The 14948-nt window shown below is 48.0% G+C and overlaps 7 protein-coding genes across 7 annotated transcripts; 5 read left to right on the forward strand and 2 right to left on the reverse strand.

The window, feature by feature from the left end:
- Window positions 1–45: 45 nt before the first annotated feature.
- On the forward strand, window positions 46–318 carry N7517_001397 (GNS1/SUR4 membrane protein; the record flags this gene model as incomplete). The annotated part of the gene is made up of 1 exon (XM_056719127.1): window positions 46–318. The coding sequence occupies one exon, from the start codon at window positions 46–48 to the stop codon at window positions 316–318; it is 273 nt and encodes a 90-aa protein (XP_056583262.1).
- A 244-nt stretch (window positions 319–562) lies between these two features.
- N7517_001398 (uncharacterized protein) lies at window positions 563–2433 on the forward strand (the record flags this gene model as incomplete). The annotated part of the gene is made up of 3 exons (XM_056719128.1): window positions 563–584; window positions 652–1371; window positions 1427–2433. The coding sequence occupies 3 exons, from the start codon at window positions 563–565 to the stop codon at window positions 2431–2433; spliced, it is 1749 nt and encodes a 582-aa protein (XP_056583263.1).
- Window positions 2434–3007: 574 nt separating this feature from the next.
- On the forward strand, window positions 3008–6711 carry N7517_001399 (uncharacterized protein; the record flags this gene model as incomplete). The annotated part of the gene is made up of 8 exons (XM_056719129.1): window positions 3008–3081; window positions 3130–3358; window positions 3418–3792; window positions 3842–4028; window positions 4079–4141; window positions 4192–5686; window positions 5741–6418; window positions 6471–6711. The coding sequence occupies 8 exons, from the start codon at window positions 3008–3010 to the stop codon at window positions 6709–6711; spliced, it is 3342 nt and encodes a 1113-aa protein (XP_056583264.1).
- An 80-nt stretch (window positions 6712–6791) lies between these two features.
- N7517_001400 (putative HAD superfamily hydrolase) lies at window positions 6792–8105 on the reverse strand (the record flags this gene model as incomplete). Its single annotated transcript, XM_056719130.1, has 3 exons — window positions 6792–7634; window positions 7696–7703; window positions 8039–8105. 3 exons carry the CDS (start codon window positions 8103–8105, stop codon window positions 6792–6794), a joined length of 918 nt encoding a protein of 305 aa, XP_056583265.1.
- A 299-nt stretch (window positions 8106–8404) lies between these two features.
- Window positions 8405–9833, forward strand: N7517_001401 (uncharacterized protein; the record flags this gene model as incomplete). Its single annotated transcript, XM_056719131.1, has 3 exons — window positions 8405–8419; window positions 9473–9616; window positions 9678–9833. 3 exons carry the CDS (start codon window positions 8405–8407, stop codon window positions 9831–9833), a joined length of 315 nt encoding a protein of 104 aa, XP_056583266.1.
- Window positions 9834–10042: 209 nt separating this feature from the next.
- Window positions 10043–10828, reverse strand: N7517_001402 (isocitrate lyase/PEP mutase family protein; the record flags this gene model as incomplete). The annotated part of the gene is made up of 1 exon (XM_056719132.1): window positions 10043–10828. The coding sequence occupies one exon, from the start codon at window positions 10826–10828 to the stop codon at window positions 10043–10045; it is 786 nt and encodes a 261-aa protein (XP_056583267.1).
- A 1855-nt stretch (window positions 10829–12683) lies between these two features.
- N7517_001403 (uncharacterized protein) lies at window positions 12684–14846 on the forward strand (the record flags this gene model as incomplete). Its single annotated transcript, XM_056719133.1, has 1 exon — window positions 12684–14846. The coding sequence occupies one exon, from the start codon at window positions 12684–12686 to the stop codon at window positions 14844–14846; it is 2163 nt and encodes a 720-aa protein (XP_056583268.1).
- Window positions 14847–14948: the final 102 nt, after the last annotated feature.

The following is a 14948-nucleotide window of genomic DNA, read 5'->3' on the forward strand; positions in this document are numbered from 1 at the left end:
TCACTTTTCTTCTGTGACGCGTTGAATCGATTCCGCGTGGCGATCATGCACGACTTCGACGTGCCCACCAAGTTTGGCCAGGCTATTGTTCGCATTGCCTTCCCTCTCCACGAGCTTCCAGTGACCATCCCTGCGCCTCACGTCGATACCGCCAATGAGAGCTCGTTGGTTCCCGCCGAGATGAGAATAAATGGTCGCACTAAGTTCTTGCTCCCAGCGCTAAAGGTGATTCAGAACTCCCTGGGTAAAACCCCTCTGGTTTCCCCCGCCTTGCTTGACGAATCATCAGATAGCACGCTCACGCTAACTGCAAAGTAAGGCTTTGGTATGCATTAGCGCAGACGCTCTTATGGGTGGCCGTGCTTCGCCTCATCCTTTGCTTATGTGAGGACTCAGCCTCACTACCATTTATTGATAAAAGATAGACCGATCTATTGGCGTGCAGTGTACAGCCGCTTTTTGAAGAGCCCTTTTGTCCAACCCTAACCCAACAGCACATTATCAGTCAAATTATTTACTCTTACGAGGCATGCGACCAGTTAATAGTCGGACAAGATACAACATGGAGCGCAGAAAGCCGCCACGTAAGGTCTCATCCTATCATCTGTCCAAGTACTACTATACTAACACCTTGAACTCTTGTCTTGACAGTCACGCCCGAAAGTTACACCCGAGGAATTATCTCACTTTCAGGGAGATTTCAGAGCACGTCGGCCTTCCCGGGCAACAATTACCTCGATATCAAAGAATGGATGATACAAGACCGTAGGATTTTCAAATCGGCGAAATTAGAAGAAGATGCCTCCCGTTTCGCCTCCATCTTTGCCTCCAAGTCCAAACAGCCTCACGATTTAGTTGTGGTATACAACAGCGATAGAGAGAGAAAGTGGAATGTACAACAATACAGTCAAGAGCAACATGAAGCTCTTGACGCTGATACTTCTGTTCCGGCAGAAGGCGCGGGACAGATGGTTTTCATTCGAGGCTACATATCACCATCATGGGTGTCTGTGCTTGGGAGCAAATACAACATAGATCCGGAATTCTTCAGACGACACATGGATTTTCTTTCCGCAAGCATTTTCAGACATTCGTTCGGTTTCCCATCACTTGCCAGTGCTTCAAATAACATATTTAGACTTTGTATTAGCACTCTTCTCCATCGCGAGGATTTCGGCGGACAGGATCTTCAGTCCCAGCGGTCAGATCAATCCGCTGAGCTCAAAACGTACAAGCTGCAGCAGCTTGCGTTTACTAAAGTCTGCTGCGGAGACTCTCTAGTGCGCGAGTACTCTACCGTGTGCTCGTCTTTCTCTGTGATAGAACAATGGATCTCAATTTGTATCACGAAAACAGATGAAGGATGGACAGGTAGGGGATTTTACTCCATACCACGTGAAGGATATTTGCTGATATGCGCTTTCAGTCATTGCCTGGATGGATCAAGGTAGACCCTTGGAGCAATCTCCCCCGGGACCATGGACAAACCACATCAAGTCCAATGCTACGCCACTTCCTATCCTCCAACATCATCCCAAAATGGCATTTCGAACCACCACCAATCGTCTAGATCCAAAGGCGAATGCCTCGGCAGATATTGCGCAAAGCACGGCCATTCTTCCTTTGCAATACGACTCACTGATTGCACTTGTCGATTTGGCCCGTCGCGCGCCTCGAGATCCGCTTTCGATGTGCATCCCGTTATTTACACATACGGCCTTCTCCGAAGTTCAGTTCTTGAATCTCATAGAGTCCAGGATACAGATCCAAATAAACACCATTACTGAATCAGTTAAAGCTGATGAGTTGGGGACTCTTCAATATTTCTACACCATCCTCAATCGTCATGCCCAGCAGCTGAAAGATAGTACTCGTGCACTCTACAAGTTGGCTGAGCGGAGCAGTCAAGGATTGAATGTCGTACCACCGAATCTCGGCATCGGCACACCCCGGCGGACCTCGGAGACTGAGACGGTTAGAAACCTTGGAGCCAATAGTTCGTGCGGTGCCTTTACAATCAAGGGTCTCTTGGAAGACTATGAAGAGCTTCATGCTCGTTGCATCGACCTCTCAAAAATGTGCACCAGGGGCATAACCATGGCAATGAATAAAGCTACGATCGAGGAATCTCGCAAAGCCATTGAGCAGTCTGAGCGACTCAAGAAGTTGACTCTACTTGCAACGCTTTTCATCCCCCTTAGCTTCTGCTCTAGCCTAATGGGTATGAACATTGATCTCCTTGGGCAGAACGCGGTGAAATTTTGGTGGTTTTTTGTACTCTGTATTCCGGTCACTTTGTTTGCCTACTGCATTTTTCTTTGGGACTTTCAGGCTGCGAAAGAGGGATGGGCGAGGCTGTGGACAAGATGTCGTGGAGTTAGGCCAGACATTACAATTGGAGGCAGCGAGAAGGATCCGAGTCATATTGTGTGATCTTGTTGTTTCAACTTTTGTAACATCACATTATTAATACGTATATCAGGACATACCTAGGTACATATAGTAGGACACTATGACAACGGTTGTGTAGTACTATTAGCAAGGGCGAATGCAGCTTTGCACGGGACCGCAAGGTGCATTGTGATGCAAGCGTAAAGGCATAATTTTATGCAATTGGAGGGAAAGCGATACGAGGGTCTAGAAAAAAATAAACTAAACACCTGGAGAAACAAAATACAATAGATCATCAAAATGGGATATGGCCTCTCTAGGCCCAAAACAAGAACTGAGGTGTTTTATTATGGCCTAGTGGTATTTTGCTGTATTATTTCCCATACTAAATATAATAAGACATCTTCCACGTGTAATAAATGGATTATATGAATTAAATAGAATCTAAATTCGTGTAGAACTTTTTATAAAAATCTTCTTACGTGTAGGTGTATGCAAGTGTGGTGTATGCAAGTGTTAATATGTTGCCTTTATGGGATTAGCCCAAAGGTGTGCCTACCCCGCATCACTTTTCATCCTCTCTCTCTCTCTCTCAGCATCTTTTTTAGTTGCAGTCATGGCCATGACTTTCATGACCGGTCACCTTCGGGTACTACGGGATCCACTTGATGATGCTCAGGATGGCGTCGAGTAAGAGTAATCTACAGTCTCGGTTTAGTGCCCCCACTTACTCTCTAGTGTTGTTCTCGTTCCCGGTATTGGAACTACCTTACCGGAAGAATGGCCGTTTGCTAATGAAGAATGGCTTGCCACTCTACCGGGCCCCAGTGCTGGGACGCGCATCCTCGCCTATGAATATGCTTCGCCATTTGCGGCTACCAAGCCTTCGTGGGAGTCAAGCTTGATGCTAGGTCACGACTTTCTCCAACAGCTAAGTGATGCGCGATCAACATCAGCCCCATATGAAGTATGTTTGGATTAATTCTCTTCGAGCTGTCGGTATGCTTGCTGATTTACTTCCTTTAGACCATCGACAAACCAGTTTTCATAGTCTGCCACAGCTTGGGTGGTATTCTGGTCAAACAAGCATTGTGCATCGCTAATACACAGTTTCTTCGGTATGGATCACTTGTCAATGCTATAGCTGGCGTTATCTTCCTCAGCACTCCGCATCGCTACAGCGACAAGACCACGACCTTTCTGCGGTTTCGAGATGTTTTCGAAGCAACGACCAATAAGAGTTTGAGGATTCCAAGCACCAATATTGAGCAAGAAGGTGCCATCTTGCTTGACCTCGCACATAGATTCGAAGGGATCTCATTCAGTGCCCCCATACTATCCGCGTATGAACTGAGGGAATCGAAAACCAGTTCGACCACACTGCACCAGAAATACCAACAAGTCAGTTTGGAGCCCTCGATTGAATCATCAACGCTAACTTCGATCGTAGTTGGTCCCCCGCGAAGCTTGTACAACTCGTGCCCCAATGGAAACCGTCATCGGCCTCAATCTCAATCATCACGATACATGCCTTTTCACCAAGAGCATTGGTGGCGAAAGTTTACCAGAGCTTAACAAATTTCTTTACGATACATTGCATAACGCTGTATCTCTTTTTGCACTTCGGCTTGAGGATCGTAAGTTATAGTCGAAGCAGAAGACAGCAGAATGGCACTAATAGTCTCAGAGGAATTTCAAGACGCAACGACGAGCACTTACTCGCCCACAATGAGCGAATTACCACTAAAGAGTGAGCTGGGTATCCCTATCTCACCAGGTTATCACACTGACGTCGGTTAGTTGAGCAATTGGAACTCACGGAATGGCCTTCGAACAAAGCAACCGAATGGCCTTCGAATATAGCAACGGAGGGAACATCTCTTTCAGGGTTTGAGTTGGTGCATCCCTCCACCCCAAAAATTGAGGTTTCTAAAACCCTCCACTTACCATGCTTCCTTCTCAACACGCATTCGGCAAATGAGGATTTCTGCGGCCGCGAAGATATTTTGGAGCGTCTTGCGACTGAGCTCTTGCCTCCAAAGAACAGGGTCACAGCATCAAGCACCGCTCTGAGGCAGTTTGCACTTTGCGGATTCGGAGGCATTGGAAAGACCGAAATAGCCCGCGAGTTCGCCCGACGTCACAAATCTTCCTTTGATGCAGTATTCTGGGTCGTGGCGGATGAGATTGCGAAACTTGACCATCATTACCAGCAAATGTCCTTGGCACTAGGACTCGAAGATTCATCCGAGTGTAAGAGTCAGGTTGTTAGTAGGGAAATTGTGAAAGGATGGCTTTCCAATCCCCGAAAAGATCTATCAGGGTCAGATGGGTTTATTCAACCGTGCGAAGTTAGATCAGAGGCAAACTGGTTGCTTATATTCGACAACGCAGATGACCCAATAATTTTGGCGGACTACTGGCCCCAAGGTAGTGGGTCGATTCTTATCACCAGTCGCGACCCATTGACGAAGAGCATGTTTACGAGAAGACCCTCAGGCCTGGATCTCGGTCCACTTTCACCGGAAGACAGCCTTTCCCTCTTCAATCATCTCACTACCGTTTTCAACGAGCTAGAAGTCGATACAGCGCGACAAATTTCTGATGCACTTGGTGGTGTTCCTTTGGCCATCTCCCAGATGGCAGGTATTATCCGTCGACAAGACCTCACCCTTTCAGAGTTCTTTGAGCTGTATACGGATCATGAAGAACACGCCGGTCTTTATGAGACAAAGTTCGACACTAATTTGGTCACATATCGTCACTCTCTCTCCACTGTGTGGGCATTTGGGAAGCTCAAGCCTCAAACTCAACAGCTTCTAGAACTGATCTCATTTCTTGATCCGGATTCCATCGGAGAAGATTTATTGGAAGCGTCGGTGGAGCTGCTTTCCGAGGGCACGTCGTTCAAGAAAAGTAATTACATTGAGGCTCGTACTGATCTATTGCAATCATCTCTGGTTCAAAGAGATAAACAAAAGCAGCAAATATCAGTCCATCGCATCGTACAAGACGTGATTCTGGCAACAATGGATGTTGAGAGGAAACGGTCCATGTTTGACCAAGTGGTGCGGATTCTCTGGGCGGACTGGCCATCGGCTATGCCTAAGCCATCAAAGGAACCAGAGCTACCCCAACCCAAATCCTCTGGCAACAGGTTATATGTTGGACGATGGCCTGCTTGTGCAGCAATTTACCCCCATGTTCTGAGGATGCATCAGCTGTGGCCAGCTATATTAGATTCCTCGGAGGCTACCAAATTACTTTTCGCAAAGCTACTGACCGATGCAGCATGGTGAGTATACGAAACCCAGGCATTTTGCTTGCTATATAGTCTAAACATTACCAGGTATCAAAAAGAGCGTGGACGAACAAAGCAATTCGATGGCTTCTTTGAAACTGCTCGCAGTATCTGCGAGTCCTCAACACATCCAGATCGGGATTCTCTGCTTGCAGACATCCACTTCTGTCTAGGAGCTATAGCCATGGATGCGAGCGATTTTGAGACAAGTCGCATTAACAAGGAGCGTTCTCTGGATCTAGTTTCCAAAATCTGCAAAGAGCTGGGAACTGCGGACGACAGATTATACCTCGCCTATGCAGAGCGAGGGATTTCACGCATTCAGGATAAGCGGTACGAGGAAGGCGAAGCCGACCTGAAGCGGGCGCTTCAGATACGCAAAGCTCTGGGTAATTATATTCCCCGGGCAGGCGAGGCCACTCTGGGCTGGAGTCTTCTTGCGCAGGGCAAGCTTGAAGAGTGTGATACGCTTCTTCTGGAGAGTCTGGCAGGCAGAGAGAAGGCCTTGGGAAAGAATGATAGGGAAGATGTCCGGACCGGACTGATTCTGTATGCTATTGGCAATCTACGCGCTGTACAAAACCAGTGGGAGGAGAGCTTCGAATACCACCGCAGAGCTTGGTACCACATGCGCGAGACGGTCGGTGAGAGGGACTTTTACACTGCAAACATCACCCATAAGATGGCCGAGCACCTGATCCGCTCGGGCCAGAACGAGGAGGCGATGTAAGCACTGCCATTTAACCAAGTCGCTGAACAATCTTCTGACTTCTCTTAGTACTAGGATCAACGGCGCGCTGGAAATTTGGTCAGTTGATCCAAATGCGCACAAGAATGAGATCGCTCGCACTACTTTCCTCAAGGGAAAGTTGCTGGAGGGGATGGGCAAGATGCAAAAAGCTTCCATTGCCTTCAGAGTTGCTTGTCGCTTGAGGAAGGAGATTACCATGGAGGATCGAGATTTGAAGAGCTTGAAGATGAAAGACTTTGATGAGATCGTTGCTTTTTGGGCCCGTTAATGGACCCCATTCTTCTTTTTATATGCGGGATTATACTTTTTGACGTTCACTTAGTACCAAATTGAATTTGAACTGTTCCATTAAGATATTTGAGATACCACATCGAGGCCATACTTCTCGTAATCAAAGTGTTCCAGACTAGGTATACTTTCAGCCCAGCCGTCGTCAATTTCTCCTAGCTGCCAGTCGTCTCCGACCTTGAATCTCCCCGACCTCCCTGCTAGGATATCTTTGTGCATCGGCTGATACTCGACCGCCACATCTGGATGTGGTACCCAAACAACTCTCATCCCAGCTCGTCTTCCAGCCTCTACTCCAGCGATGCTATCTTCGAAGACCAAACATTCGCTGGGCAGGATGGCTTTTTCCGCAGAGTCTACCCCTGAGTTCAACGACTGCAACGCGAGCAAATAAATGTCGGGCGCTGGCTTCCCTCGACCCTGTCGCACTCGTGGATCATCACCCAGGACCCTTCTGTCGGGGCGGAAAAAGCTCAGTAACCTTTTCGATTCTGGCCCCGAGGTTTTCAGCTCATAACTCCGGGTCTTGGTACTGGAAGCTAGAGCCAGCTGAATCATATCCCCAGACGAAGCACTCCGTGCACGGCTTAGGTTCGATAAAATATTCTCCGCGCCAGGCAGCGGCCTGCAATCGGGAAAACGTAGTCGCATGCCCTCACTTGATTCGCGGGCGAATTGCTCGCGGGAAATAGGCAGCTTGGCCCAGTTGTGGAATATATCGCCATTTGTCGAGTCCGCGACACCCATAAGCTGAGCTTGAATTGACCGAGTCAGAGGAGGTCTTCCATACTTTTCAAGCAATTGGTTCGTAGATAGACCTATTATGTCTTCGGAGTTGATGAGGAGACCGTCCATGTCGAAAATGCAGGCGCGGACTGCGGGGAAACTGGTGCTCTTCGTAAGCTTTGGGTTTTAATGGTATTCGTCTGTTGGCGGTCGAGAATGCCTTCGATGAATGTCGTACATAGATGTCTATGTTGGAGATCACTCACTCTGTCTTAGGGGAAGCCATGATGACCGAATGAAGGGAAACTTTTATCCTGATTTGATGGCACTGGGGTGATCTGAGTATGGGTATGAGGAGATAGGGGGGTGGAACTTGGGTCGCAAAGTCCAAGTCGTCTTCGCGCCCCCAGTCCCCAAAGGGTTTGGGGCTGCCCTGGAGGGGTTAAACGACCCATATATTATTTAGGTATCTTTTGTATGTCATTCTCATACAAAAGGTACATAATTGTAGTAGAACACGGATATGAACTATAATGTTCTAAGATCAAAAGACACTAATTTGCACAGCATTTGCAGCTTACCAATTTTCATATTCGTGTCAAGGCCTGGGCGGTCTTCCACTTCGAGCTCAGGCATATTCAAAGCCATGGTCATGTTTATTTCATGGTCGATATACTCCATGGGAATAAAAGGGCCCAAGCCAAGTAGACTCGCCCCCCTAGTACCAAAATCTGCAGGGAACTGGAATAGAAGTATGGCCATGGATCTAGTGGATCGCTACAACTTCGTTGTGAACCTGTTCTTCGGGGAACATTCTCACTCCAGGTGTGGGGAACCGGAGGATTGTAGAGTCGCCATCCTGAAATTTGATGCGGAATGTTATATTGGAGTACCCGGCCTTAGGGTCACAAAATCCCACGAGAGCTCTTCTTCGCATATGCTTCACCATGAAATCGCTGATTGTGCGTAGACTGTTTTCGTTGGTGAAGATCCCTTCCACCTATTTGTCTGTGGTATCTTTGCTTTATTCCCATGAAAGATGGTTAAAATGCATGCGTGGTCTCATTCTCTGGTTGTTTTGCATTTAGAAGCGATATGGGTGTAACGTGTGAAAGCCGAGGACACAAGGCACACATTTCGCCCTGTAAGGAGTTGGAGCCTGGGTTTGATTAACTCGTGCGGTTTATTTAATCTCTACTAGGACTATTTTTAGGCTTGGTTTTGTCCATTCATAGCAAATAGCTCGCGAGTGCATTGTTTTTGCCTTGGGCGGTATATTGACTGGCGAGTACATAGGACATGGGTCAGTCAAGCTTCGAGAGATATGAGCTATCTCCAGGCATTTACATAAATTCCTGTTGTACACTGACATTTGACTTGAGATTTATTGTATACTCATGATCTGAGATGACGGGAAACATAAGGATCAATCCCAAGCAATGATCCTACCAGTCGGCAATTTTATCCAGCAACATCATAGTTTATCACGTTGCTATACAAACAATCAAAAGCCAATAAAGCAAGATTTTGAATGATGAATAATGTCTCACATAAAAGCCAATTGAATCTCGACTTCATCGAGCGCCTCGTGTTGACCCTCGTATTCATGCGGTGTTAGGAGAACATTGACCGTGGTTCGAGATGGAAAGTCTGGGGTAGTCGCGAATATAGTTTGAACTTGAAACATCACTACAAAACAGTGTAGATGGCTTCGTATCAGGTCATCTGGTCGTGCGTTTGCTCGAAGCTTGATGCTTTAGGCATTTGCGTGTCTTGGTGTGCGATGTATATATAGACACCCATAGAAGTCCTTTCGTCCCAGCTTTACTGTATAACCTCAATCAACTGACCACGCTTTATTCCCACGCAACTAAGATCCAAATATCTAGGCCGGGGAGATGCATCTTTATCAAGCTCTTGTTCTTGTCCTCGCTCACCTCGCCCTGAGCAGTAAGTATTTCAAGCAACATCTATATTAAGAACCTACCTACTAACCATGTCTTCCTCCCAAACAGAAGCAGCAGCTTGTCCAGCAGGAGGATGTGGCAGTGCTCCAGCCTGTGTTCTCACTGAAATATGCACAACGGCAACCTTTGTCTCGCCCTCGACAACGACTATCACAACCTGTGTCCCAACACCCACCTGCGCGGGAGTCTACTGTAAGAATCGAGATACCTCATCTAGAAACAATTTATCCCACGCTAACTGGACTAATGCTAGCATCTTGTGAATTCGGCACCCCGAACGACCAATGCTGCTCGGGCTACTGCGCGGCTAACAAATGTCGATCGACGGATGATGACTGGCCGTCTTGCAGAGAGGATGGTGGGCCTTGCGTTGTCGATGAACACTGTTGTTATGGAAATTCTTGCATAAATGGGTTGTGTAGTCGGACTTGATGATACGGGATTGTGATATATCAGAATGCCTACACCAAGTGTACCAACCAATGACTTTGTATTGAATTAAGGCCAGACAGTTAACTTTCGGGCTGCATGACCCTGTCGATGGTTTGAATGCCTAACCTATGAATCAAACGTACTAAATGCATGGATGTGTCTATAAAAGCATAAATACGTATGTACTCACATAGCCAACACTTGTTCAGCCCGTTCAGTGAACGCCTTCATAGCAGCCTTCCACAGCTCCGGCCCAACACTAATCCTCGCGACGCCCAGCGCTCGAATCTCCTTCACCCCCAGAAATCCCTCTCTCAAATTCATCTTCACATTAACCATACCTCCCAGAGCATGAACTAACCTCCGCACCTCCTCACTCGAAACACCCCTCCCACTAGGCCCGCCCCAAACAAAAACCGTAGTAGCACCAGCTTCCAAAAACGCCTTCCCGCGCTCAATAGCCTCTTCAATAGTCCCATTCTCCGTCAGTAATACGTCGGTTCTGGCATTGACCACAAAATCAGGAACCCCGGCGGCCTTTGCCGCCTGAACAACAGCCCGAACCCGCGCCGCAGCCTCATCTACCGACCGCAACACGCCAGTCGCGTCCATATCTTCGATATTACAACCCACAACGCCTAACGTAATAACCTGGGATATGGTATCTGCCAGCTCAGAGATATCACCGTACCCATCCTGCACGTCGACGGTCAGTGGCTTAGCAGGGTTGGTGGAACGGACGGAGGCGGCGATGGCGGCTATCGCGGTCAGGTGTTGGGTTTTTGTTAGGGCGTTATCGTCGACGCCGATCGTTGCGGCGATCGCATACGACCCGGTTGCGATGGCGGGTGCTGTTGGTAGTGAGGCGATCACGGAGGCTGTTGCGGCATCGTAGACGTTTGTTAGGATTAGGGGGTTGCCGGGTTGGTGGAGGGAGCGGAGGTGTTTGGCGATGTCATTTTGGGTAGGCATTTTGGGTAAATTTTGCTTGGATATTGGATATTTAGGATTTGTATTCTATTCTACAGAGTAAATAAATATACTTAAAACATTGTCAACTTCAACATTGAAGATGTTTTGAGTCATTGAATACGAGTGATGACGAAGGATTTCGGAGCCGAGAACATCTGCAGGCTCCGATCTACGCAGATCGAGGCAGACAATGGGGGTATTATTTCCCCTTGTCTCAGACTAGACTTGGAGAATAAGCCAAATGGCGCAAGGGATCCACGGTATTTTCCCCTCTCCGGCTTATGAAGAATTACATCCAGATTGAGTAGACCATGCAGGTCATTACACTGCTTACGCTCTCAATGTAACTTCAATGCTCTCAGGTTTGCCACATCTGTATGAGAATGTTGATTGGGGTCAAGATCGACTGGAATTGACTGGTTCGACACCCAATATGGGGGCGAAACTGCGAAGGAACAGAAACAGAAAAAGAAAAAAAAATAGGGCGTAATACAATAATATACACCCCGGAGCCTGATGGCTTGCTCTCCATTGCTCCATTGGGATGCATAAATGGACCTTCCATGCAGCTGTGAAACCGAAGATCCAATAAGAGGAACTGCGTGAACTGCGTGAACTACCCAGGTGGAATTTACCCTGGAGATATCCTTGAGACAATCTGTTTACAGCCAGTATCCTTCTAACGTTCCTAATGGAAATAAAAAAGACCAAAGGCCAAAGTACTCAAAAGGGAGCCCGATAACATGTGGTACGAGGAATTGGCCCCGTTCCTCGCTAGCCTATCGAAAGGAGTAATAGTCCGTAGGAAGTCCACTAGTCCGATGTAGGGCGAAACATTGAACGGTAACACTGGGAACCTTTCGGGTTGGATATCCGTGCCTGGGTGCATATGAACGAGGGGCAAAGCTGTGGCATTCCTTAGGTATCTGAGGTCAGGGTAAAATAATGTCATTAGGAGATTGGAATGTATTCACCCTATCGTTTCAGATGTTCTTTTTATAAACTGCAAGCCCAGGGGGGTTCTCTTTCATATTTCTCTTTCTCTTCTAACAAATACATAGTAAAGAAAACGTTTAATATATCTCGAAGTCAAATCAAACCCGACCACACCCGTCAACAGACTCGGGAAACGTTGGAGTTATTTTCTCCTCACGGTATTTGTATGGTAATGTATTTGGATGAATAATGTATCTGCGGTTGTCGGCTGCGCTTATGGTGTCGACATGGATGTAAAATATAATTACCTTCCAAGTTGATATACAACTATCGGGTACTCCGTACATATATGTACTTTAGGAACAAAGAAAAAGAAGAAAAACCTGAAGGGAGTAGATTTGCAGATAGAACTTGAACAAAGGCCCTGAGACAGAATGACTTTAGTATGTATTGATGTATTGCAGTATTGAAGTATTGAAGTCAGGAACAGAATAGAAATATAGAGACCATAGGATTATATTTCTAGTAAATATACAAGAATCATAGTACTATTCATTGTACTTTTAGAAGTCAATACATCGAAATTAATTTGGAAAAAAGAAAAAGGAAAGAAAAAACCTATCGGGAATCCCCTGTACGGAGTAATTTTACAGGGAATCGCCGTCAGCTCTCCCCACTCTACGCTTCGCCTTGCTCTTCTGCCTTTCTCCTCATTCTTCTCTCTCTTTACCTACATTTTACATTTTCCATTGCCTTCACCATATTAATATTTCTAATTTCGATCTTATGGCGTATGGTTTTACCTCACTCCCTGCAGTTGGCCGCCTGACCTGCAGCTCTCACGCTGCCATCCGACCCTGCTCACCTCGAATCTCTCTCACTTCCTCCCTCCGACCTTGACCTCTCCTCAACTCACATAATGTCGACCGCTTTGAATATTCCCCAGGCCGGGCTGTCTCTCCACCTCGGAGATCAGTCCGGTGATCCTTCGGTGAAGCCAAATCAGATCATGCGGTTGAATTTGGTGCAGAGCACTCTCGATGATCTGATTGAGAGCCTACGGAAGGATCAACCGGCTCGAGTCCGGCTGGGAAAACACCCATCACTTCACTATGGAGGCAAAACTCAAATGTTCCATGCGTACCCCGAAACACACCGATCTGAGATCTACCATAGCTCCTCCGATAAAGAGACACTGTATTTCACAGGGGTTCTAAGTCATAGCCTTGAGGTTGAAAAGGCTAAAAATGCTACGGCGGCCACCGATCAGGCGCTGGCAGATTTAGAGGAAAAATTAAATGCTCATGAGAGAGGGAAGGAGTCGAAGAAAACTCACATCATCTCACATCCGGATGAGTTGAAGGCTCTACGAGGCAGCAAGGCAGGCTACAAAGGTCCCACCACCAAAGTTGAACTTGAGAAAGACCGCTTCCTCAAGACTGCTGCCAATCGTTCTCTCACTGCAAGTCCTGTCTTGGGTGCTCCCAAATCTCCCTCTCTCGCAATGACTCCAACATCTGCCCCAGTGATGCAAAGCAAAGATCGTGCAAGGCTTGATGCCCTCAAGATTCCCTTCATTCACCTTCTCGCCGTCCGCGCCGTATCGGCCAAGTTTCTTGCCCGCCAAACCCGCTCCACCGTCGAAGACTGCATCGCCCTCGGCGAGAAATTCGGGGTCGTGAACCGAATCAACCCCGAGAAATACAATCTCAAGGACAAAGTCTACAAGGATCTGGATTTGTTTGGTTTCAATTACACCGAGGAGGACCGGAAGGAAGCCATTGAGAATTCTATTTCTGCCTTCGATCGCATGCGCATCTCTCGATCCGACAAACTTTGGCAAACACTTCTTCCAAAGGGGGAACGAGGCAAGGGAAAGTGCCTTTCGCGTTTGAACCTTCGTACTGGCCCACCCCAGAAACCTGCCGGTCCACTCGCCAAAGCCAGCGGAGAGGACTCGGGCAAGGACAATGAGACCGACCACGCCACCAAGGGACCCGCGCCTGCTACCAAGACTACTTCGGCCTCGCAAAAGGCTCGTGACAAAGACGTGACCAAGCGACCCACCAAAACGAAGAATACCAACAGCACCCTGACCGGACGGGTTACGAAGAAGACGGGTGGGAAGGCCCCAGTCAAAGTGGACAGCAAGATCAAGTCTGCGGAGTTCGTCCACAGTTCGGATGAAGATGATGATACCGACATGCCTGATGTCCCCCCTGCGGCTCCCGCTCCCGCGCCTACACCTGCACCCAAGCAGCAACCGAAGGAGCACAAGCGGACTCCATCCAGTTCGAAGCCCCCAGCACCGAAAATCAAGGCACCGGCCAAGCCCCGCACCGAGACTACTTCAGTCCCATCTGCTCCCGCCCCGAAGGCTAAAGCTGAGGCACCGAAGCCTAAGCTTGAAGCACCTAAGCTTGAACCATCCAAACCGGTCACTAAAGTTACAGCTTCTAAGCGTCCTCCCTCTCGACCCTCTACTTCGCCGCAGAAGCCGTCTCCACTCGGCTCCTCTCCTCCTGCCAATGTTTCCGATGCTGCCAGTAGCAGCCGCAACCGATCTGACAGCCAGAACCAATCCTCCGGTTCATCCTCATCCTCTCCTCTCATATCCCAGCTGGCCAAAACCACCAAAGTGGGCCGTATAGCCCCTGCTGCTGGCAAAACCGTCAAAACTACTTCCCAAGCCAACGGCATCACGAAGGCCACCTCCTCTACCACCAACCCATTGAAGCGCAAGGCTGAGTCCGATCAATTGTCTGTGGCCCAGGCCGGACGTCCTAACGGAAACCTGGAAGCCAAGCGACGCCGAGCGATCAGCTCCTCCAGCGGTGGCAGCACTGGCAGTGCATCTCCACCAATGAGCTACGAGATTCTTCGACAGCAGCTGCGGGAGAAGTCTCAGAAATTCAAGAACTTTTACACAAAGTACCGCAACCTGCATGATTCCCTTGCAGCTCTCCCCAACCCGCCCCAGGTGGACCTCGACAAGCTGCAAAAGCAACACACTCATCTGCAGCGCATGAAGAAGGAAATCTGGGAGGAAGATCGACAGCTTCGTGATGGCCTTCATTCGTAATTTAATTTCGTTCTTCATTTTTGTCCCCTTTGCATGGTGATCATACCGCACTCGACAGAGTGCCAGCTCAACCAACAGGCCCGGCGTTTGTATGTTTATTAT

Source organism: Penicillium concentricum (genome assembly GCF_028827145.1).
Source record: "Penicillium concentricum strain IBT 3081 chromosome Unknown utg000001l_segment0_segment0, whole genome shotgun sequence".
Taxonomy (NCBI): Eukaryota; Fungi; Ascomycota; class Eurotiomycetes; order Eurotiales; family Aspergillaceae; genus Penicillium; species Penicillium concentricum.